Source organism: Cherax quadricarinatus, chromosome 80, assembly GCF_038502225.1.
Source record: "Cherax quadricarinatus isolate ZL_2023a chromosome 80, ASM3850222v1, whole genome shotgun sequence".
In the NCBI taxonomy this organism is placed as follows: Eukaryota; Metazoa; Arthropoda; class Malacostraca; order Decapoda; family Parastacidae; genus Cherax; species Cherax quadricarinatus.
In genome coordinates, this window is record NC_091371.1 from 9,243,494 (window position 1) to 9,269,334 (window position 25,841).

Here is a 25,841-nt window from a genome sequence, read left to right on the forward strand (position 1 = left end):
ATTTATTCATTTATTTATTATATTTTCCTCTCTTCTTGCACATAGATAACATCATCCTGAAGGTGCTGGAGACGAGGACCAACGAGAAGATGGCGATGGAATTCGTTAAGAAGCAAAAGGAGAGGATCGCCCGCCCCTCCTAGGGCTAGCAACCCCGCCACCCACACACTCCACTCTCTCTCATCATAGTCCTGCAATCAGAAACACTCGACCTTATTTCCTGCGTCGACCTACGGACAGGAAGACACTCAGTCTTTTCTTCTGATCGACCTGCGTCTTTCGAATCGACCTACGAACAGAAAGACACTCAGTATTGTCTCTTGTTCGACCCAAGGTCAGACACTCCGCCGACCTTGCCTTCTGGTAGTCTTACATCTTCATGTCGACTTGCAGTCAGTATGAAGCTCGATCTCATCTCCTGGTCGTTCAACGATGAAATGAGGCTGGATGATGTTTCCGGTCAATTATTGGCCAGGAAAACACTCAGTTAAGTCAGGCAGCTGATACAGAATTCGGCTGCACCTTCCTATGTCGTTTGTGGAGCCCCGGAACCTCTCGAGGTCTCGCCTTTCTCGCCTCAGTCTATTTCTCTCTTTATTTTTCACCCCTCTCTCGCATCTCTCCTTCTCTCTCTGCTTTTTCTGTCTCCTCTCAATGCCACAGTGACATAGGAAATCCAAGCTTCCCTATAGTGGCCCCAAGGTATTCATTCCTTGGCGTCTACCCTTAGTGGCCTTCAATTGACACTTGTCTGTTAACCCTTCGTGGCTCCTGGACACCGTTCCCTCAATATGACGCCCCTGAAGTCTTTCGATAGATCCGCCATCAGCGGCCTCTTAGAACTTCCCCGTCTCTATCGTAGTCCACGTCCTCGTAGTCGTAAATAGTAGAGAGTTCAGCATATGTTGAAGATTGTGTTGATCATTTAGCTTTTTGCAGAGTCTAATCTATGTGTGTGTGTGCGTGTATTTCACATTTTTTACTACTCGAGTCCTCATAAACACTATAACTAAGAGTTGTGTAATCACATGTTTCATGTAGCTTTAAGGTCTTCAGAGTTATAGCTATAAATACTATGGAGAGTTTGTTTTGTGAAGTGGAAGGCGAGTAAAGGATAGGCGAGAAAACTAGTTATGAAAGTGGTGCGAAGAGACAGCTTAGTGAAAGGAAAACATCGAGCATTGAAGCGTACACTCACGGGATCTGTGGTGCTCTGAGACCTTTGATCATGTTCATAAGGTCTGTGATACTACCAGTAAGTCCTCGACCAGTGCTCACAAGGTGTGTGGTGCTACACGGGGGTCCTCGGACAGTGCTCACAATGTTTGTGGTGCTACCAGGAGGTTCTCAACCAGTGCTCACAAGGTCTGTGGAGATCCGAGACCCCTCACCTAGTGTTCGCAAGGTCTTAACAACTCACAGAACCTTCGACTAATGCTCACAAGGTTTGTGGAGCTCCCCAAGATCCTCGATCAGTGTTGACAAGGTCTGTGGTGCTCTGAAGTCCTCAAACACAGCTCGATGACACAGAATGATGATCAGCAACCATTACGTCTTCAGTTTACATTTGGGTTATTACTTCTCTTCAACCGATTGGTCCGAGTGTCCTTAGCGACCATTTAAAAAAAATAATCAGTAAAACATTCCATAAGACCTCGATGCCTGTGCATTCAGCCACACAAAGTGCATTCACCGATTTCAGTTAGTCATTATAAATATAACTTGTGTCACTTCATCTTGGTCTGAAGTGTAATTACAGTGTGACGTCACCTCACTGTAACACATTACCTAAAACAGTGCGTAAAGTTACTGGGATTTCACTTGTGACAAATTTATATTTTGTAGCGAAGTATTCCTACCATCTTGCTCAGGAGATGTGAAATTTAAGAGGGCAACTGTTGTATATTTATATTTCCACAATCAAAAGTTATTTTCAGTGTAAATTATTTCAGTGTAATAGATTAGGTATTTCACAGAACCCCTGATCTCTCCCACTACCACTACCGAGTGACGTCAAGATTTATTGTGTAACTTGGTCCACATGCAAGCAGGAGCACCAGTGATGAACATCCGGGTGAGGTAACTGGTAACTTCAAGAAGTTAGAAAAAAGGGTTTATAGTTCGACATTTTAAAGGCAGTCTTGGCCAGTTCTATTCCCAGAAGGTATATATTGTTAGGTATTTACACTTGCCTTGAAATCTGCTTTTGTTAATAAGAGAAAATAGGATGCCTTGTTTCCCAGTTATATTCAAGACAAGTGAAAATTTCAGCCAGTGGATAACGGTGCTCAAAGAAGTAGATAATAGAGGATCCCTGACACAAACTGCTTCTGGCGTAAACTGTCCAAAACTGACACTACTAAGTCGCCTAGTTACTGCCCCGAGAGCTACACTGTATGCTCATAACGTAAGGCCGTAAGATTCCTCTCCAAAGAGAGTGTGTTTGGTGAGCTGTGTACTCGTGAGCGATCTTCAACATCTTGATTTAATAATATGAAAATGACTAAGATAATGCAGCTTGAAATCACTGTAGAATAATTACGGGATGTATTATTATTATTATTATTATTATTATTAGTATTATTATTATTATTATTATTATTATTATTATTATTATTATTATTATTATTATTATATTCATTGGGAATTAAAAGAGGGGTTATCCTACGAAGAAGAGGGAAGCTCTGGTTCCATAGATCTAGATCACTTCTCTGGCTTTCAAGGTCTTCCCTTGAAGGATTACTGGATGCAGAAACCAAGACGTGGAAATCTGTGTGAGGCATCTCTTTGGTCTTGTTCCCAGACATTATGTACATAGTGCAGCAGTGTGTCACTGTATACCAATGGTAAAATGTACCGACAAGTATATGAATAAGACACAATATGCCGTTTATGCCACTACTGAGAAGACGTTTCGCTCAATAGGGCGAAACATCTTCATAAGATATCATAAGCCTCATATTGTATGTTCAGTGGCTTCATAACGACAACTTAGTTGGTGTATCATTCCACAGGTCGCACATCTTGAATTAAATACCACTATTATATTCATGGGGAAGCGTTGAACCCGTAGGAGTCACAAAACGACTGAGGAACCAGAGGGAATCCGGTTTGACCAAAGAATTCTTCACTAACATTAAGGCATCCCCTCATGAAGGGTCTTGATGTATCACGATACACAGAACTGTGTCCTTCCACTTCTTCCTCTAGCAGTCTTCATGAAACACAACTTCGTCTGCTGGAACGGGACCAGTTGGATGTTATATTCGTCTCATTTGGCTAACGTGTGTCGCATCTTGAGTATCATTTGGTTTAATGTCACTTAGCAGTTATCATTAGAGAACTTCAGATGTATATACATATATTGCAATCGTCTAAAGATTAACTTCTGAATGTTTACCTCAAAATGGTTCTCCCTGTTTATTCCACCTCAAAACTCGTCACCCTGATTTAGCTCAGTTGATTATTTGCCTTCTTAACTTAAGCCTAACCTACATAAATATAACCTAGCCAAACAACCTAGCGCGATTAAACCTTACCTAATCAAACCTAACCCACTTAAAACTCATCTAGAGAGGTCTAATCTAACCTATTCAAACCTAGTTTAACCTAACCTAAGATTATGTATACTCGAGAAGATTTGGGATAGCAAATCTTTAGATGATTCATGCGATATTTTCAAAACTTCCTATCGTAGCAAATGTTAAAAAAAAAAAGACTCTTGTAGTGTGTAGTAGCGGGTTGGAGCCCAGAGCCAGTGTCAAGCCCATGAATAATGTGAGGCCCAAGGCCTTTATGGAGCCCAAAGCCAGTGTGATACCCAGGGACAGTACGATACTCAGAGGCAGTGTAAAGGCCAGGGGCAGTACCATACTCAGAGGCAGTGTGAAGCCCAGGGGCAGTACCATACTCAGAGGCAGTGTGAAGGCCAGGGGCAGCGAGACCTAGGTAAAGAGGCTCAGGGGCAGTGAAGGCCAAGGGCCATTGTGGGGGGCCCAAGGATACTGTAAGGCCAAGGCCAGTGTGTGGTATAGGGCCAGTGTAGTACAAGGTTAGTGTGGGGCTAAAGCTATGGTTAGAAATGTTCCCAAAAGTTTTAGCATTGTACTAACTTTGCTGATCACAATCATTATGGCCTGAACTTACAGACCTATTGTATGTCGCTTTACGTTTCATATTAAATATTCTACCTGGGAAAATTCAAATATGTATGTTTAAGCTGATGACTTTAAGTTCCGATTACATAGCCTACTATATCGCAGCGAGGTGCTACTGTGTTTATATCTGAAATGGCTGCGAGACTTGCTGACAATATGGTAAAAAAAAAAAATAACTATTAAGAGGGTAAACCTTTATTTGTAGACCATACAGAGTGAAACGTAAACTGTAATTTAAGGTTTGCTCTACACACAGTGTCTATTTATTATATTTATCCCCATCCCCCACATCTTTTTTTAAGGTCACTGCTAATCACCCATCACAACTCGTGCAGTCATCAGGAGAAGAAATATCTAAGTAAACTACATGTATCCTGAAGAGAAATATTGCTTCTATGTCGTTTAAACCTTAATGAATAAGACCCATTTACAACACCTCGATATCTTAATGACTAGACATTTAGCCTGTGTAAAAGGCCTTCTCCAGCCTCATGGATAAACGACTTTTATGCTGGAGACATTGGAAGAAATGTTATATACGTGTCTTATTCATTAATTTGTCATTATCGTGTACACTTAAACCTTGACGCTGCACTATTGTTCTCGTGTAAGTTTTAGATCCCGTTAACGATACATGAGAGTTACATGTATGACTGAAGTGATTTGTGAGCCTTGGACGCTGCTACGCACCATTATAAGGCTTCACATTATCATCAAATGAAATTGGGTACATCAACATTGTACTTCAACCATTTTCTATAATAATACTGAATAACCTCATAATTTTAATTATGTAGGATACTGTAGTAGCACAATGCTAATCACACTACACAGATAACCAGTATATAGGAGAGAGGAGCTTACTACGACGTTTCGGTCCCACTTGGACCATTTACAAAGTCACACTAACAGAAAGGAGGGAAGATGGCAGTATATATAGGCCTCCTTCTCTCCTTTCCGTTAGTGTGACTTTGTAAATGTTATTTGTGTATTGTTCCAGTCACGGTATTGTGTCTTTTTATTTGTTAATGCTAATCACATTATTGTATTATTCAAGAAAAAGTACTAAATTCGTAGGGGGTCTTACAGGGTCTAGAAAAAGGGAGGTAATCAGGAAAATTTGGTACCTCCAAAATCTGGTATCAAGAGACCACTTCACATTCATTCACTGCTCCGCAGCGCTGTATGACCCTTGTCGGTTTAGCGCTTTCACAGGTTATAATAATAATTCACATTCATTCAAAACTCCTTTGAGGGACTGATCACATCTACTCGTGTAAATAAGAGCACCAACACAGTACTGAGGACGGTGAGTCTGGCTCATTCACTACTACTACAGAAAGTTTGTTCATTTTAACTTATGGTCAGGAGGCCTGGTCACAGACCGGGCCGCGAGGGCGTTGACCCCCGGAACTCTCTCCAGGTAAACTCCAGGTAAACCAGTGAATCCAAAATACTTTAATCCTGCGTATATCGTCTATTCTGTGTCAAAATCTGTCGAACCTGTGGGTTTTTTTAATATTTGACAATGACTTGCACAAGTCATTAGGTAAACTTCCACATTCTCGGAGCACTGTCAGTGTTTCTTACCGTAGGTTCAGTCCTAAGACGTCGTTATTTTACTGATTTAGATACGGGTTTCCATTTCATGTTGTTCAAAGGGATGAACTCGGCAGGAAAATGCTCGTTCTTGCCAGTTTTCGGTGTGGCTGGCCCCCTGGCCCCATGGATCCCTGGCCCCCCTGGACCCCCTGGCCCCCCTGGCCTCCTGGCCCCCAGGAACCCTAGCACCCCGGCCCCCTGGCCCCCCCTGGCCCCCCTGGCCCCCATGGCCACAGCCTAGTGTTGTGTGTGAGGCTTCACTGTCTCGGTACCACTCACCTTTGTGAAACTTGGAATATATGTAAATTCTCCTCTCCACTTTATAGTGTGAGAAGAGAAGCTTTTTTTTTTATTATATATAAGTAATAAAATTCGTTAACTACATTTTCACTGGGAAAAAATTAGTTATTTCATAAAGAATTTTTTCGATTTCTGGAAGCAGAAAAAGTATACATCTGTTTATAGCAACACAACTTTATAAATATTTCTGCCTTTATTTATATTACAAATATACACTTTTAACTCTTATTAAAGGCTAAGAAGGCAATTCAACTATTGCGATATTCGCCAAATTTTACTTCCTAATCCACAGTACTCATACTGCGTTAGGAGATAAAGCCAATAAAATATTACTACAAGTTTGTTAAGGAGAATAAGATTAGTAAAAATAATGTACCTTAAACATGGAGGTTTGAGCACACACACATGACCAGTGTGTGTGTGTGTGTGTGTGTTTGATGAGGCTGGCGAGGGTGTTGCTACTGGTGGTATTTACCTCGTATATAATATATATTACACATCTAGGGATGTCCTTGAAACACTTTTCACTTTTTACAGGTGTTAGTTCTATTTTAGATGTTGTGTATTAACATACCTTGAAGATAGCCAGGTGCCCGTGTCTCCCCTGAGACTGGGCAAGTCCTCCTAGGTCTCCTGGGTGAGGTCACCTGGTGATTACTGACCAGTGGCACTTCTCTAGGATACACACTTCCCTCTGTATCATCGTTTATTGTTGTATAGAGCCTAAAGTAGATCAGCCTTCCATTATTGATAATACATACTATCCAGATAAGAAGGGAAGCACTGCCCTTACTCATTTATCCTATTATAACATGCTTTATCTTGCTTGGCTTTAGCCAGGGTACATGTGAGATTATATTTCGAAAAATTTAAGTCATTCCGTTCCTCATTCTGGCACTGTGACACAAAAAAAGAGATCTTTTTCCCCTGTTTTTACATCTCATACTGATACTCTGTTCACTTTTAAACTATTATAGTTATAAATTACTATTTTTATTTAGAATACATATTTTATTTTGCACTTTGCCTTAAATATTGCATGGAAACATGATAGTAATCACAAAGATTAGCACCATCCTATAACCTAGTAGTTACAGTAGTGTTGTTACCTTCTGTATGTAACTACTTCACGTGAGAGATATTTTCATACATATATTCTGTACATATCTGGGCTGGAAAGTAAACATTTTGATATCGTTTAGAAGTTGTGTGTTGTTTAAATGTATTTTTACTCTTCAGAATGTCTGTTATTCCTTGACCAGCCTCGCGTGTTGTCCTCTCAATAGTTTCTCTCTTCCCATGTTTGTAACCTAGTAAGTCATGCACCTGGTCAGTCATGTCGCCAAGAGTGCTCTGGTTTTACGAGTCAGGTCTTTTTCTAACAAATTCACTGTATGGATGAGACGGGTTCAGAGTTCTCTAAGTATTAATCTAAGCATCGTTCTTCTAAACCTCTAGAATATGTGATCTTGTTTCAGATTTTTATTGTGTGAGTGATTATCCTCACCCTGAGTGAGCTTCATTATAACCCAACACTTTATTAATAGTTAACCCAATAGATATTTATTCCCCGATCTAGTTTTTTCACCCACAATAACTCTCCTTGGGATCATTCTCTTCTTTCTGTGCGGCTCAAGATAGACGTACTTGTGTATAGGAAAACTTTACCTAACAAATATGGCTATATCTTGGGCTGTAATGTATGGAGAATTTAGTTCTCACAAAGGTATATACACCGAAAGGTATCTCTCAGTGTATAAACATCAAGATGTATATATATATATATATATATATATATATATATATATATATATATATATATATATATATATATATATATATATATATATATATATATATACATATACATATACATATATATATATATATATATATATATATATATATATATATATATATATATATATATGTATATGTATATATATATATATATATGTGTGTGTGTGTATATACCGAGTATACCAAGATGTATACATCATTTAGTATATGTGCACTGGGAGATGTGTATCTCTCAGAGTATAAAAACCAAGATTTATGTATCTGTGTATATATACCGAGAAGTATCGGTATATATACACTACGAGGTGTGTTTATACGCTGAAAGATTACTTTATTTCTCATTTTAGGCGTTAAAGTCACCTTGCCTGGTGTTGCACAGATGACTTGCAGCCTCCATGACCCTCGTGTAGTCGATAGGCTTCAAACCCAATAAAACAAGCAGCCCAGGTCTAACAGCGGAGACCTGAGCCGCTTCTGACACTTGTCGAATGTCGGAAACACAAATAAGGTTTATATAAAGCTTTACACAGAGATGGCAACACCAATACAATGTATACACTCTCGCACACACACATTCCTATTGTACCAAATATATTGAATAAATATTTTAATGAAGTGTGATTGTGTTTGACTGACTCACTGCGGGTAATGTTCAGTGTTCTTACCCAGACACTGGAGAGAACAAGAAGAACGAGCTGAGTGTCCTTCGTGCTGGTTAAGGGCTCTTGATCTAAGGAACTGGAGTTACCTTGCCTCCTTCCTTGGATCAAATTTAATTACCCCCTACCTCTCGAAATCACCTGGTGTTATATTGCTAGCACGGGGTTACCACTGCCTCCTGAATATAATAATAATAATAATAATAATAATAATAATAATAATAATAATAATAATAATAATAATAATAATAATAATAATAATAAAAACAGTGGGTTCTATTCTGCCCCTTAGATGCATCGGCCATTAAATACTGAAGCCGTTCAAAAGAGGTAAACTAAAAGATATTTAACGTGATTTAGCGAGAATAAAAATTTCACACAATTTTACACTTAAAATGGTCAAATTTGCATCACCTGGACACTTGACTTAAACTCTCCACTGTCATCGAATTATGAGGCATGTTTTTTAATGTTTTTGAAGATTCGCCACTGAGGATTTTGGAAGTTATTCATGTTAGGATCGGGTCCTGCATCATTTGCTCCAAGAATCTGGTACTCGTAAAAAAGCGTCGAATTTAAAGCCGATAGGATGAGGTATTTTCGAGTTACGAGCGAAATAAAATTGAAATTCTGGAGGAAGAAAAAAATTTAGGCAACCACTAAAAAATACCAAATTAAAAAATTACTGGAAGGGAAGCGGTAAGAGCCATACTGCTTTAGTGCTTCCATGGAAGCTAAAAATGAAGTGTGTGAACTAGAATAAACTTGGGCAGTGTTAATGTGTGCACATCTATGTATAAACAGGTGTTCAGTGAAATCAATTCAGCTGTAGCCTACCTGGTGATACTTCCCCTAATTCCCTTTCGCTTGCTCTGCTCTTCACCTCTTGGACGGGATGCCCATGGTAATTGTAAAGTATTTAACGATGGGAGGGTGAAGACGAATGGTAGATGCCCTTATCCTCCTCTCTCCTAGCCTCAAGCTTCCCAACCTGCAATACCCCTCCCCTTCAGGGCGTGGTTATAGGTAGTAGGTGGGGAGCGAGAGAGCGGGGGCGGTAGCAGTGGACTGGTGTCGGCACACGTGTTTCCGCAGTCTTCCTGCTCACACCTGCGACACACCTGCGGCTGCTGCATCACAACCACCACAGACTCCTGCGTCACACAGGTAAGGCACAGTCTACCTGAAGGGGATCACAAATGTGCTATGCTAGATATGTAGCTGAAGTATTGTGGGGGAGGGAGGGTGGGGGACATTACGGGGCAGAAACACATGTACAGCTGTGTGGGCAGCATCTGTGGGAAGTGCAAGTGTCTGGACCAACGGGTGCTTCTCCTTCCCACCTGTTTATCCCACATCACCTGGCCAAAATCAGTGCTGAAGCAACACTTGTCTGTCGCATTCGCAGTTTCATCGTTAGTGTGTGTGTGAGACGGTGGTTGGTGAAGCGGGCAGCATGGTGGCCCTCCACTGGATAATACAGATAAGTGCCCCTCAGCCATGCCAACTAACATGGCACTACGCACAATACCGACGGAAGATACAAACCTTGCGGGGAACCACGATCCCCACCCAGGCATATACACAATAAAGGTGGATATCTCTCGGTGTATATATACACTGAAAGGTTACTGTAATCCTTATGTAAGGGATAGAGTATTCTTGACCGGTTGTAAACAGGATAAGTGAAGCTTTACTGATGCTCCCATCCCCGTGCTCGCTCTTCTCACGTCGATTCCAATGAGAGCTTCAATGTTTGTGAAGACCTGGTTCTTCTTAAACCTTAAAATTACCCTATTTCTTCCTTTAATCAAACCTGATTAATTCTCATTCTCCTAGTGCTGTGTCACCCCTACGAGTTAAGCACTTCTCTGTGAATATAATAATTTTGCCTGCCCTTGCCCTTTCATAACTTTGTTGATACCCACTACCTCACTGCAGGTGCAGTTTCCTTGACAAATATCCTATTACTTCCGCTTTCTGGGTACTCTAAGGCAAGATCCGCCCTCGATCCTGACAGTTGGAAATGATGGGCAAGTTTCTTTACACCTGTTGACCCAGGTCACCTAGCAGTAAATGGATACCTAGATGTTAGCAGCGAAAAAGGATCAAAGGACCTTAATGGAAGTAAGCTGGACATTGTGGCTTAATCCAGATAAACTCTACCCCTTTCCATGATGCGTCGAGGACTCTGCTCTGGAAGAGCAGAGTCCTACACACTGCCAGACCCATGCTGGATGTGACCCAGGTGGGTACCTTAAGCCACAATTTCCTGGACGTTATTCCATCATGTCTTGGGTGACCTACAAACAGAGATACCTCTGCCAGGTAAGCTGTGTTCCCATGAATCCCACTCTCACGTGGGTCTCCATGTTTAATATTAGTGGAACCCAACACACACGTACTTTAACCTTGGTATTGGTACCCAGATTTAATCTCAGTGGAACCCTATAGAGCCTAACACAGACGTACTCTAACCTTAGTATTTGTCCCCAGATTTGAACTCAGTGGAACCCTGTAGAACCTAACACAGACGTACTCTGACCTAAGTATTGGTACCCAGATTGGATCTCAGTAGAACCCTGTAGAACCTAACACAGACGTACTCTGACCTAAGTATTGGTACCCAGATTGGATCTCAGTAGAACCCTGTAGAACCTAACACAGACGTACTCTGACCTAAGTATTGGTACCCAGATTGGATCTCAGTGGAACCCTGTAGAACCTAACACAGACGTACTCTGACCTAAGTATTGGTACCCATATTGGATCTCAGTAGAACCCTGTAGAACCTAACACAGACGTACTCTGACCTAAGTATTGGTACCCAGATTGGATCTCAGTAGAACCCTATAGAGCATAACACAGACGTACTCTAACCTTAGTATTTGTCCCCAGATTTGAACTCAGTGGAACCCTGTAGAACCTAACACAGACGTACTCTAATAAACAGAAACGTGGCTGAAATATTTCTATAAGCAGTAATTGGGTACAGCTGCTGAACGATTTATGTTTCTTTGACTTACATATCAACTTTATTTGGTCTCTGAATGTTTGGGTACATCATCCTCCATTCCCTTCCTCTCCTCTTTTCCAAATAAACAAAGATTAAGTGTATAGCTAAATAAACACGATCAGGTGCATAGCTAAATGAACACGACCAAGTGCATAGCTAAATAAACACGACCAAGTGCATAGCTAAATGACCACGACCAAGTGCATAGCTAAATAACCACGACCAAGTGCATAGCTAAATGAACACGACCAAGTGCATAGCTAAATAACCACGACCAAGTGCATAGCTAAATGACCACGACCAAGTGCATAGCTAAATAACCACGACCAAGTGCATAGCTAAATAACCACGACCAAGTGCATAGCTAAATAACCACGACCAAGTGCATAGCTAAATGACCACGACCAAGTGCATAGCTAAATAACCACGACCAAGTGCATAGCTAAATAACCACGACCAAGTGCATAGCTAAATGACCACGACCAAGTGCATAGCTAAATGACCACGACCAAGTGCATAGCTAAATGAACACGACCAAGTGCATAGCTAAATGAACACGACCAAGTGCATAGCTAAATGACCACGACCAAGTGCATAGCTAAATAACCACGACCAAGTGCATAGCTAAATGACCACGACCAAGTGCATAGCTAAATGACCACGACCAAGTACATAGCTAAATGACCACGACCAAGTGCATAGCTAAATGACCACGACCAAGTGCATAGCTAAATGACCACGACCAAGTACATAGCTAAATGACCACGACCAAGTGCATAGCTAAATGAACACGACCAAGTGCATAGCTAAATGAACACGACCAAGTGCATAGCTAAATAAACACGACCAAGTGCATAGCTAAATAAACACGACCAAGTGCATAGCTAAATGACCACGACCAAGTGCATAGCTAAATGACCACGACCAGATGCATAGCTAAATAAACACGACCAAGTGCATAGCTAAATAAAGACGACCAAGTGCATAGCTAAATGACCACGACCAAGTGCATAGCTAAATGACCACGACCAGATGCATAGCTAAATAAACACGACCAGGTGCATAGCTAAATAAACACGACCAGATACATAGCTAAATAAACACGACCAGGTGCATAGCTAAATAAGCACGACCAGATACATAGCTAAATAAACACGACCAGATGCATAGCTAAATAAACACGACCAGATACATAGCTAAATAAACACGACCAGATGCATAGCTAAATAAACACGACCAGATACATAGCTAAATAAACACGACCAGATGCATAGCTAAATAAACACGACCAGATGCATAGCTAAATAAACACGACCAGATACATAGCTAAATAAACACGACCAGATACATAGCTAAATAAACACGACCAGATACATAGCTAAATAAACACGACCAGATACATAGCTAAATAAACACGACCAGATACATAGCTAAATAAACACGACCAGGTGCATAGCTAAATAAACACGACCAGATACATAGCTAAATAAACACGACCAGATACATAGCTAAATAAACACGACCAGGTGCATAGCTAAATAAACACGACCAGATACATAGCTAAATAAACACGACCAGATACATAGCTAAATAAACACGACCAGATACATAGCTAAATAACCACGACCAGGTGCATAGCTAAATAAACACGACCAGATACATAGCTAAATAAACACGACCAGGTGCATAGCTAAATAACCACGACCAGGTGCATAGCTAAATAACCACGACCAGGTGCATAGCTAAATAAATAGGACCAGGTGCATAGCTAAATAACCACGATCAGGTGCATAGCTAAATAAACACGACCAGGTGCATAGCTAAATAACCACGACCAGGTGCATAACTAAATAACCACGACCAGGTGCATAGCTAAATAACCACGACCAGGTGCATAGCTAAATAACCACGACCAGGTGCATAGCTAAATAACCACGACCAGGTGCATAACTAAATAACCACGACCAGGTGCATAGCTAAATAACCACGACCAGGTGCATAGCTAAATAACCACGACCAAGTGCATAGCTAAATAACCACGACCAGGTGCATAGCTAAATAACCACGACCAGGTGCATAGCTAAATGACCACGACAAGATGCATAGCTAAATAACCACGACCAGGTGCATAGCTAAATAACCACGACCAGGTGCATAGCTAAATAACCACGACCAGGTGCATAGCTAAATAACCACGACCAGGTGCATAGCTAAATAACCACGACCAGGTGCATAGCTAAATAACCACGACCAAGTGCATAGCTAAATAACCACGACCAGGTGCATAGCTAAATAACCACGACCAGGTGCATAGCTAAATGACCACGACAAGATGCATAGCTAAATAACCACGACCAAGTGCATAGCTAAATAAACACGACCAGGTGCATAGCTAAATAACCACGACCAAGTGCATAGCTAAATAAACACGACCAGGTGCATAGCTAAATAACCACGACCAAGTGCATAGCTAAATAAACACGACCAGATACATAGCTAAATAACCACGACCAGGTGCATAACTAAATAACCACGACCAGGTGCATAGCTAAATAACCACGACCAGGTGCATAGCTAAATAACCACGACCAGGTGCATAGCTAAATAACCACGACCAGGTGCAGTATTATCTCTACGGGTTTAGCTTTCCTTCATAAATGTAAAAGTAAATAAAATATTAATAGTTGAATGAAATGTGATGACGTGGCAATTATAACAATTGTATGAGGGGTGCCTTGATGCTGGAGAGGGGCTCTTGATATAAGGAACTGCGCTATGAGGGGTGCCTTGATGCTGGAGAGGGGCTCTTGATATAAGGAACTGCTCTATGAGGGGTGCCTTGATGCTGGAGAGGGGCTCTTGATATAAGGAACTGCGCTATGAGGGGTGCCTTGATGCTGGAGAGGGGCTCTTGATAAAAGGAACTGCGCTATGAGGGGTGCCTTGATGCTGGAGAGGGGCTCTTGATAGAAGGAACTGCGCTATGAGGGGTGCCTTGATGCTGGAGACGGGCTCTTGATATAAGGAACTGCGCTATGAGGGGTGCCTTGATGCTGGAGAGGGGCTCTTGATATAAGGAACTGCGCTATGAGGGGTGCCTTGATGCTGGAGAGGGGCTCTTGATATAAGGAACTGCTCTATGAGGGGTGCCTTGATGCTGGAGAGGGGCTCTTGATATAAGGAACTGCGCTATGAGGGGTGCCTTGATGCTGGAGAGGGGCTCTTGATATAAGGAACTGCGCTATTAGGGGTGCCTTGATGCTGGAGAGGGGCTCTTGATATAAGGAACTGCGCTATGAGGGGTGCCTTGATGCTGGAGAGGGGCTCTTGATATAAGGAACTGCGCTATGAGGGGTGCCTTGATGCTGGAGAGGGGCTCTTGATATAAGGAACTGCGCTATGAGGGGTGCCTTGATGCTGGAGAGGGGCTCTTGATATAAGGAACTGCGCTATGAGGGGTGCCTTGATGCTGGAGAGGGGCTCTTGATATAAGGAACTGCGCTATGAGGGGTGCCTTGATGCTGGAGAGGGGCTCTTGATATAAGGAACTGCTCTATGAGGGGTGCCTTGATGCTGGAGAGGGGCTCTTGATATAAGGAACTGCGCTATGAGGGGTGCCTTGATGCTGGAGAGGGGCTCTTGATATAAGGAACTGCTCTATGAGGGGTGCCTTGATGCTGGAGAGGGGCTCTTGATATAAGGAACTGCGCTATGAGGGGTGCCTTGATGCTGGATAGGGGCTCTTGATATAAGGAACTGCGATATGAGGGGTGCCTTGATGCTGGAGAGGGGCTCTTGATATAAGGAACTGCGCTATGAGGGGTGCCTTGATGCTGGAGAGGGGCTCTTGATATAAGGAACTGCGCTATGAGGGGTGCCTTGATGCTGGATAGGGGCTCTTGATATAAGGAACTGCGCTATGAGGGGTGCCTTGATGCTGGAGAGGGGCTCTTGATATAAGGAACTGCGCTATGAGGGGTGCCTTGATGCTGGAGAGGGGCTCTTGATATAAGGAACTGCGCTATGAGGGGTGCCTTGATGCTGGAGAGGGGCTCTTGATATAAGGAACTGCGCTATGAGGGGTACCTTGATGCTGGAGAGGGGCTCTTTATATAAGGAACTGCACTATGAGGGGTGCCTTGATGCTGGAGAGGGGCTCTTGATATAAGGAACTGCTCTATGAGGGGTGTCTTGATGCTGGAGAGGGGCTCTTGATATAAGGAACTGCGCTATGAGGGGTGCCTTGATGCTGGAGAGGGGCTCTTGATATAAGGAACTGCGCTATGAGGGGTACCTTGATGCTGGAGAGGGGCTCATGATATAAGGAACTGCGCTATGAGGGGTGCCTTGATGCTGGAGAGGGGCTCTTGATATAAGGAACTGCGCTATGAGGGGTGCCTTGATGCTGGAGAGGGGCTCTTGATATAAGGAACTGCTCTATGAGGGGTGCCTTGATGCTGGAGAGGGGCTCTTGATATAAGGAACTGCGCTATGAGGGGTGCCTTGATGCTGGAGAGGGGCTCTTGATATAAGGAACTGCGCTCAATCTCACTTGCTGATGTAAGGAATATGACTTATTCTCCCTTGATGATTAAGAAACTGGACGTGTCCTCCCTTGTTGATATAAGTAATTGGACTTACTCTCCCTTGTCGATGTAAGGAATTGGACCTATCCTCCCTTAGCTCGACCCTGGCTCCCTTGCTCCCTCGATCCCTGGCTCTTTGGCTCCCTGGCTCCCTGACTCCCTGGGTCCCTGGCTCCCTGGCTCCCTGGCTCTTTGACTCCCTGGCTCCCTGGCTCCCTGGCTCTTTGGCTCCCTGGCTCCCTGGCTCCATGGCTCCATGGCTCCCTGGCTCCCTGACTCCCTGGGTCCCTGGCTCCCTGGCTCTTTGGCTCCCTGGCTCCCTGGCTCTTTGGCTCCCTGGCTCCCTGGCTCCCTGGCTCTTTGGCTCCCTGGCTCCCTGGCTCCCTGGCTCCCTGGCTCCCTGACTCCCTGGCTCCCTGGCTCTTTGGCTCCCTGGCTCCCTGGCTCTTTGGCTCCCTGGCTCTTTGGCTCCCTGGCTCCCTGGCTCCATGGCTCCCTGGCTCCCTGGCTCCATGGCTCCCTGGCTCCCTGGCTCCCTGCTCTTTGGCTCCCTGACTTTCTGACTCCCTGGCTCCCTGGCTCGTTGGCTCCCTGGCTCTTTGGCTCCCTGGCTCCCTGGCTCCCTGGCTCCATGGCTCCATGGCTCCCTGGCTCCCTGACTCCCTGGCTCCCTGGCTCCCTGGCTCCCTGGCTCTGTGGCTCCCTGGCTCTTTGGCTCCCTGGCTCCATGGCTCCATGGCTCCCTGGCTCCCTGGCTCCCTGGCTCCCTGGCTCTTTGGCTCCCTGGCTCCCTGGCTCCCTGGCTCCCTGGCTCCCTGGCTCCCTGGCTCCCTGGCTCCCTGGCTCTCTGGCTCCCTAGCTCCCTGACTCCCTGGCTCCCTGGCTCCCTGGCTCCCTGGCTCCCTGGCTCCATGGCTCCATGGCTCCATGGCTCCATGGCTCCCTGGCTCCCTGGCTCCCTGGCTCCCTGGCTCCCTGGCTCCCTGGCTCCCTGGCTCCCTGGCTCCCTGGCTCCATGGCTCCCTGGCTCCCTGGCTCCCTGGCTCCCTGGCTCCCTGGCTCCATGGCTCCCTGGCTCCATGGCTCCATGGCTCCCTGGCTCCCTGGCTTCCTGGCTCCCTGGCTCCATGGCTCCCTGGCTCCCTGGCTCCATGGCTCCCTGGCTCCCTGGCTCCATGGCTCCCTGGCTCCCTGGCTCCATGGCTCCCTGGCTCCATGGCTCCCTGGCTCCCTGGCTCCCTGGCTCCCTGGCTCCATGGCTCCATGGCTCCATGGCTCCCTGGCTCCCTGGCTTCCTGGCTCCCTGGCTCCATGGCTCCATGGCTCCCTGGCTCCCTGGCTCCATGGCTCCATGGCTCCCTGGCTCCCTGGCTCCATGGCTCCCTGGCTTCCTGGCTCCCTGGCTCCCTGGCTCCCTGGCTCCATGGCTCCCTGGCTCCATGGCTCCATGGCTCCATGGCTCCCTGGCTCCTTGGCTTCCTGGCTCCCTGGCTCCATGGCTCCATGGCTCCCTGGCTCCCTGGCTCCATGGCTCCCTGGCTCCCTGGCTTCCTGGCTCCCTGGCACCCTGGCTCCCTGGCTTCCTGGCTCCCTGGCACCCTGGCTCCCTGGCTTCCTGGCTCCCTGGCACCCTGGCTTCCTGGCTCCCTGGCACCCTGGCACCCTGGCACCCTGGCTTCCTGGCACCCTGGCTTCCTGGCTTCCTGGCTCCCTGGCACCCTGGCTCCCTGGCACCTTGGCTCCCTGGCTCCCTGGCTTCCTGGCTCCCTGGCACCCTGGCTCCCTGGCTTCCTGGCTCCCTGGCTCCCTGGCTCCATGGCTCCCTGGCTCCCTGGCTCCATGGCTCCATGGCTCCCTGGCTCCATGGCTCCCTGGCTCCATGGCTCCATGGCTCCATGGCTCCCTGGCTCCCTGGCTTCCTGGCTCCCTGGCTCCATGGCTCCATGGCTCCCTGGCTCCCTGGCTCCATGGCTCCATGGCTCCCTGGCTCCATGGCTCCATGGCTCCATGGCTCCCTGGCTTCCTGGCTCCCTGGCTCCCTGGCTCCCTGGCTCCCTGGCTCCATGGCTCCCTGGCTCCCTGGCTCCATGGCTCCCTGGCTCCATGGCTCCCTGGCTCCCTGGCTCCCTGGCTTCCTGGCTCCCTGGCTCCATGGCTCCATGGCTCCCTGTGACTACAGTAACAAAATAAATAACGAACGCTCGTTTTTCTGGCCTGATTCGTTGATTTTTTCCCTTTATTGAAAATCTTTGCTGGACAAATTGTTCGGTTACCCCCTTGCAAGTTGTGGTAGCATCAGTGGTGGTAGTTGTGGTGGTGGTGGCGGTGGTTGTGGTGGGGGTGGTGGTGATAGTTGTGGTGGTGGTGATAGTAATTTTGGTGGTGATAGATATGATGGTGATAGTTGTGGTGGTGGTGATAGTAATTTTGGTGATAGATATGATGGTGGTGATAGTTGTGGTGGTGGTGATAGTAATTTTGGTGGTGATAGATATGATGGTGGTGATAGTTGTGGTGGTGGTGATAGTAATTTTGGTGGTGATAGATATGATGGTGGTGATAGTTGTGGTGGTGGTGATAGTAATTTTGGTGGTGATAGATATGGTGGTGGTGATAGTAATTTTGGTGGTGATAGATATGATGGTGGTGATAGTTGTGGTGGTGGTGATAGTAATTTTGGTGGTGATAATTGTGGTGGTGGTGATAGTTGTGGTGGCGATAGTTGTGGTGGTAATAGTTGTGGTGGTGGTAATAGTTGTGATGGTGGTGATAGTTGTGGTTGTAACAGTTGTGGTGGTGGTGATAGTTGTGGTGGTGTTGATAGAGGTGGTGGTGATAGTTGTGGTGGTGGTGGTGATAGTTGTGGTTTGTGGTGATAGAGGTGGTGGTGATAGTTGTGGTGGTGGTGACAGTTGTGGTGGTGGTGTCAGTTGTGGTGGTGGTGATAGAGGTGGTGATGATAGTTGTGGTGGTGATAGTTGTGGTGGTGGTGGTGATAGCTGTGGTGGTGGTGGTGATAGCTGTGGTGGTGGTGGTGATAGCTGTGGTGGTGGTGGTGATAGCTGTGGTGGTGGTGATAGTTGTGGTGGATGTGTGTGTGTTACTCGTCTGCAGGTGTTGGTAAGTTAATGGGAACCAGTCCCCCCTCAGACTCCCCTCACCCCCCTTACCCCTCACACTCCCCCTCCCCCCCCTCACACTCCCCCTCACCCCCCTCACTTTCAACCTCCCCATCACTCTCATCCTTGCTTTCAACTTCCCTATCACCCTCACCCTCTCTTTCAGACCACACACTCACCCTCCCCCTGCCCCTCCCTCTCTCTCACTCTTACCCCTCCCTTCCCTTTCCACTTAAACAGGTGTTACTCTACTTATATATATATATATATATATATATATATATATATATATATATATATATATATATATATATATATATATATATATATATATATATATATATATATATATATATATATATATATATATATATATATATATATATATTTTTATCGGCCTTTCGTATTGCAATCAACACATCATCAGGAGCTTGCAGTGTTGCAGAAAAGAGGATAAATCCGAGCCAACACGTTCAGAGTGAGTGTTTTTTTTTTTTTTTTGCTAGAATATATATTTATACAAATAACTTTGGGGAGAAGCCTCTGTATTCTCCTGTGAAGTAGGTTATTTATCACCTCCAAGGTTGTGGGTCACCGGTCACTTCCATCAGTAATGATGGTGATCTTCGCAGTAACGTTCGTAATAATGGTTAATTCTCTTTGCATGAACTCTGATACCACCTTTTCTATTCAGTACCCAGGTTGGGTTTAATATATGCCAGAGAAACTACACCATCGCTTTTTCAAGGGGAGTTTGTAGCTGAAGTGGAGGGCACTAAACCTTCTCCTATACTATCCTACATGAAGGATATACATGCACCATTGGGTGTGCAGAATACTTCATTATACTGAGACATACAGCGTGTTGTGTATGTCTCTCAGTGTACGTACAATGAGATTTTATTCTAATCCGTTTTTTAAGGAATAAAATATTCTTGACTGGTTGTATGCAGCCTCATTGACCCTCGTGTAGTTGAAAGGCTTTAAACCCCCTTTAACCAACTAGCTTCTCGACAGAGCTCCTGGATATGGACGGTGAGCGTTCCCATGTCGTTCCTGTCGTTCCCATGTTGTTCCTGTAGTTCCCATGTCGTTCCTGTAGTTCCCATGTTGTTCCTGTGGTTCCCATGTTGTTCCTGTGGTTCCCATGTTGTTCCTGTGGTTCCCATGTTGTTCCTGTGGTTCCCATGTTGTTCCTGTGGTTCCCATGTCGTTCCTGTCGTTCCCATGTTGTTCCTGTGGTTCCCATGTCGTACCTGTCGTTCCCATGTTGTTCCTATGGTTCCCATGTCGTTCCTGTCGTTCCCATGTTGTTCCTGTGGTTCCCATGTCGTACCTGTCATTTCCATGTTGTTCCTGTGGTTCACATGTTGTTCCTGTGGTTCCCATGTCGTACCTGTGGTTCCCATGTCGTACCTGTGGTTCCCATGTTGTTCCTGTGGTTCCCATGTCGTACCTGTCGTTCCCATGTTGTTCCTGTGGTTCCCATGTCGTACCTGTAGTTCCCATGTTGTTCCTATGGTTCCCATGTCGTTCCTGTCGTTCCCATGGACTCCCTTACGCTCTCACGCTCACTACGACACAATTTAATTTTAATGTTTCTTATCTGATGGCGCCCCGCACACCTGTTGTCCAGCACAGTTTACAGTCCATTAATTGATGGTAACTTAGAATCTGATTTAGTCACTTGACCGCTAATACTTGTTATGTGTGTTGTGTGTGTACTCCTCCAGGAAGGGGTCTTGATGCCGGTGAAGGTACTCCTCCAGGGAGGGGCCTTGATGCCGGTGAAGGTACTCCTCCAGGGAGGGCCTTGATGCCGGTGAAGGTACTCCTCCAGGGAGGGGCCTTGATGCCGGTGAAGGTACTCCTCCAGGAAGGGGCCTTGATGCCGGTGAGGGTACTCCTCCAGGGAGGGGCCTTGATGCCGGTGAGGGTACTCCTCCAGGGAGGGGCCTTGATGCCGGTGAAGGTACTCCTCCAGGAAGAGGCCTTGATGCCGGTGAAGGTACTCCTCCAGGGAGGGGCCTTGATGCCGGTGAAGGTACTCCTCCAGGGAGAAGCCTTGATGCCGGTGAAGGTACTCCTCCAGGGAGGGGCCTTGATGCCGGTGAAGGTACTCCTCCAGCGAGGGGCCTTGATGCCGGTGAAGGGCTCTTGATTAAAAATAATGGGAGGTATCCCTCCCTTTCCTTTGAGTGAATCTGATTGCCTCCCAATTATCAGGTGCTGTATGACTGTTACAGGTTTAGCGCTCCCCCATATGTGCAATAATCATAATGTTATGTGTGTACGTTCTTTCTGTGTGTGTGTGTGTTTATGTACGTTGATTTTTCGTATTTTATTGATTTCTTGGCAATAATTCGGAGTAGGCAGTCTAGTTCCCAACACATTTTTTTTAAACCCCAGTGAGATATTCTCATCTGATTTTACTGCTTAATTTTCAGATATTTCAGATAGTATTTTCTTTTCTTATATCTTGTATGTCAATGGTCTCCTCATTTGGCCGCATTATTATTATTTATAACTATTATTATAGGTATATATTGCCCAGACATAAACAATATATGCACCGTGACTAGCTCTCAGCTAATTTATATGACTGATTTTATACAGTCATTCAAAATACGCAGAACTCACCACATGATGATGACTACTCGTTGAATTCCTCATTTGGCTGCAGAAGTCCCGTGTCTAATTCACCTAAATATGTTTCTTTAGTTTTATTTATATCACTTTGCAGGTGAGGGTGGAGGTCAGTCCTTTCGTCGGGTCATCATGCCTAAGTTTCAAAAGTTTGTGAAATCTTCAGCAGAAGGAGGAGCAGGACGCGACTCCTCATTAGTTACTCTCAAGACTCGCCCTGTTACTCGCATTATCACTACCACCAATACTCCCACCTCCAAAAGCACCAACAGTGCTAGAGTTAACAATAGGAGCACTAGTACCTCCTGCAGCACCACCACCACAACCACCAATAGCAGACCTGTGGTAAAAGTCTCAACTACAGTGATAACAACAAACAACAGTAAAAATAGCAGCAATAATAGCTGTAGCAGTAGTGTTAGCAATAACAGTGGAATCGGAGAAGAAGTCAGCAAAGTAGCAGGTGGTCTGATCTTGCCAGAGAACGCCGTGGAAGTGCATTTCTTCCCTGACTCTGAGAGTAACATCACACGCATCCCAGGGCGTGGAGATATCATCCAGCTTCGACATCACGGTCGAGTTATCACTCTTCCAGTAGTCACCGCCGCTTCCAGTGTTGACAAAACAAACACCCAGAACGACAGCCTCACTTACACGTACAAGAACAGCGCCCCTCAGGACGCTCCTGTGGACTTTAGCCCCGGGGGACCTCGAGGGGATCCTCTACTGGCCAGGACCGCCCCTGTGGTGCCGTCCTCGCCCTCCCCAGCGGGGAATATATCAGTGGACTCGGGCGTCCTGGATATCTCCGGTGGTAGCAGCAGTGAGAGTCTGGGGCTGCCGTCCTCGGAGCTCTTCCGCAGCGAGGACACCATCGGCAGTAGCGACCTGACCCCCATCACCGCCGCCAAGCTGCCAAGCATCGAGAGCGCCTTCAGCAGGGTCGGAGAGGCGTTCCGGGGACCTGATCCCCTCACTTCGTTGTCCTCTGACCCTCCACCAGCACACTCCTTCGATCCCCCGCCCTCCTACACCACACTCAGGTTTGTACCGCACGGTGTTAATGCATGAAGCTACCAGTGTTGCTGTATGACATTGCGCCCTACAATCCACTTCTCTTTGTCCATTTTCATTTTTCTATGCTTCTCCCTGCCATAAGACGTAATACAGCTTCAGCACATGTTATTTTAGTATAATAGTAATCTTGGTGAGCAGCTAAAGATCATTTAATACTATTCTCCTTCGACTGCCCTGCCATGGGGTAGCACCAATGAACGGGAAAGCTTATATGAAAAAAAGTTTCTTGTCAGAGTATTATCTCTGGCGAATAAACTAACAACAGCCTGGTCTCAGACCGAGCCTCGGGGGCGTTGACCCCCGAAACCCTCTCCAGGTAAACTCCAGACTTCTCTTTTCTGTTAGGTAGTAAGCCATTGTTTTTTAAAAGTGGTGTAAATCTAAGTGGGATAAACCAGCTGTTGAACACAAGAATGAAGGAACACGGGTACCCATATACCCATCCAACCTACATTTAAAGCTATCCAAAATTCTCGTTCCAGTGACACAACTTGGAAGTTTGTTCCACTCATCTACAACTCTGTTGCTTAACTAGTGCTTCCCTGAACCCTTTCTAAATCTTTGTCCAATTCGAATCCATTGCTACGAGTCCTGTCGTGCAAGGATATTTTCGGCATGTATCCAGAGATACATTTCTCCTGTTTTCGCCACCATCTGATAAAGCCCCGTGTCAGGAGCCACTTCCCTTCTTTCCTCACTAATAACCACTACGACAACAATCATACCTCAGCTGAGGTAAGAATCTTGTGGACAAGTAAACTTATGGATAATTGAGGACATTTATTCGGGGAAATGTTTTGTGGCGAAATATACTGTACAGATGTGTCTGTTTTTTCACATCTTGTCGGTATCCCCATAGCATTTTTCATTCTTAACTCTCTCCTACAGGACTGTGACATCATCAGTGTACATCCCACCTTACCCAGGACAGCCACCCACCATGCAGCCCTCCCCGCCCACAGCTTCCAGCCTGTCTTACGGCCACGAGCCGCTATACATGGACAGTGTTGGCGGCCTGGGCCCCTACCAGACCATCAGTCCGCCCACAACGCTGCTGACGCCCCCAGACTCCGTTCATAGCCACATCATGCCAGCCCTACATACCTACTCCCAAGAGTACGCCCTCAGGTCAGCCCTCTCTTGCTAAGTCACGACTCACGAAATCGTAATAACAGGAATGTGTTATTACGATGTGTTGTTGGCGTTGCTGTTAGAATTTATTACCACCGTTGTTAAATATGGTTAGTGTTCTTGTTTCGAGTGTATTTGTGTTGTCGTTAGTTTATTAGTGTTGTTGTTAGTGTTCTGAGTTTTGTTGTTAGTGTGTTAGTGTTAGAATATGCTAGTGTTAGACTTTGTTAGTGCTACTATTAAAGTTTGCTGTTATACTATTAGTAATCATTGTTAACCCTTTACCAAGCCTGGGAAAGGGTAATTACCCCTTTACCAGGAGTGGAAAAGGGTAATTACCCCTTTACCAGGAGTGGAAAAGGGTAATTACCCCTTTACCAGGAGTGGAAAAGGGTAATTACCCCTCTTCAGGCCTGGTAAAGGGTATTAATATTAATACTGATAATAGTTAGCCTATTATTGTTGTTAATTTTGGTATTATTACATCAGCAGCTGTTATAAATAACATAGTTAGCTGTAATCACATTAGCCAACAAAATAAACTTTTTATCAACTTCAAAAAGCAAATTAACTTATTATAAGTTAACTTTGATGCAATGATCATAAATCTGATATTATTTAGTCTCCATCGCGTAATTTTTTTTTTAATTCTTATGATCAATATTTTGACTATTTAAGGTTGAAGAACCACATAGTATACCTTACCTAACCATCATATATTTTGCATATTCAACAAATGTGGTTCATACAGTTACAAAAACTAATCATTCTGAGCATAAATTTAGCATGTATACGCATAACACAAACAGTAAAAAAATTCATACACTCATACGGACATATTTACAGCACAGTCTTCAGGGTTTTCTCTTTCACTTGTGCTCAGTATGTGTCCAGCCATATTGTCCAGCAGTAGTCGACCATTAAATTGATCGTCAGGTTTGCCTGATGTATCTTCTCCATGATGTCTGTCTTGGTGCAGTCGTTCACCGTGGGAGTTCTACTTCGTATAATAATAATAATAATAATAATAATAATAATAATAATAATAATAATAATAATAATAATAATAATAATAATAATAATAATAATAATAATAATATCTTTATTTCTACAAGTACATGTACAAGGTATACAGACCATAGCTGACATCAATGACATACTACTATATAGAAAGTCCCTTGTTATGCTGAGCATTTCGGGTAAATTAGGTCAGTTTTGTCCCAGGATTCGGCCCACACCAGTCCACTAACACCCAGGTACCTGTTTTACTGATGGGTGAACTGGGACAGCAGGTGTCTTCTGAAAACACGTCCTAATGTTTTCCAGCCGTTCCGGAGATTCGAACTCCGGACCTCAAGTGAGTGAGCTGAGTCCTACAGGACACCCTATATAAACTGCAATCTTGAAACAAAACTAAATCCGGATTTGAATTCGGCGTCCCAAAAGTTAGTTAAAAACACCGTTTTTCTAAACGTGAATTGAAACCATTGTTGACCAGTGTTATTAATATTATTAGCTGTTATTATTATTTTTATTATTAATTATTTAATTGTTACCTCCCACTCCTCAATTCCTCTCTAAAATGTACAGAGAGTTTGCAGTCGCCTGACTTAGAGTGAGTCCGCCATTTTGACGGTCAAACGCCCCTCTCTCTCTCTCTCTCTCTCTCTCTCTATATATATATATATATATATATATATATGTCGTGCCGAATATGTAAAACTGGTCAGTTAGCAAGAACTCATTTA

At 44.8% G+C, this 25,841-nt stretch overlaps 2 protein-coding genes across 4 annotated transcripts in view; both read left to right on the forward strand.

Moving 5' to 3' along the window:
• The window catches only part of unc-13-4A (BAI1 associated protein 3), a 435,667-nt gene extending 427,861 nt beyond the window's left edge, over nucleotides 1-7,806 (forward strand). For both annotated transcript variants that reach the window (XM_070102093.1, XM_070102094.1), the window contains exon 28: nucleotides 46-7,806. In XM_070102093.1, the coding sequence (XP_069958194.1) occupies nucleotides 46-143 (98 nt within the window). In that variant the 3' untranslated portion in view covers nucleotides 144-7,806. The remainder of the gene's footprint in view (nucleotides 1-45) is intronic.
• A 1,758-nt stretch (nucleotides 7,807-9,564) lies between these two features.
• The window catches only part of LOC128702311 (uncharacterized), a 29,339-nt gene continuing 13,062 nt past the window's right edge, over nucleotides 9,565-25,841 (forward strand). Inside the window, exons 1-3 of one of the 2 annotated variants that reach the window (XM_053796497.2) lie at nucleotides 9,565-9,685; nucleotides 21,983-22,928; nucleotides 23,851-24,090. In XM_053796497.2, coding sequence (XP_053652472.1) covers nucleotides 22,018-22,928; nucleotides 23,851-24,090 — 1,151 coding nt within the window. In that variant the 5' untranslated portion in view covers nucleotides 9,565-9,685; nucleotides 21,983-22,017. Of the gene's footprint in view, nucleotides 9,686-9,974; nucleotides 10,112-21,982; nucleotides 22,929-23,850; nucleotides 24,091-25,841 lie in introns of those variants that run through there. The other variant, XM_070102096.1, reaches the window with a different exon arrangement.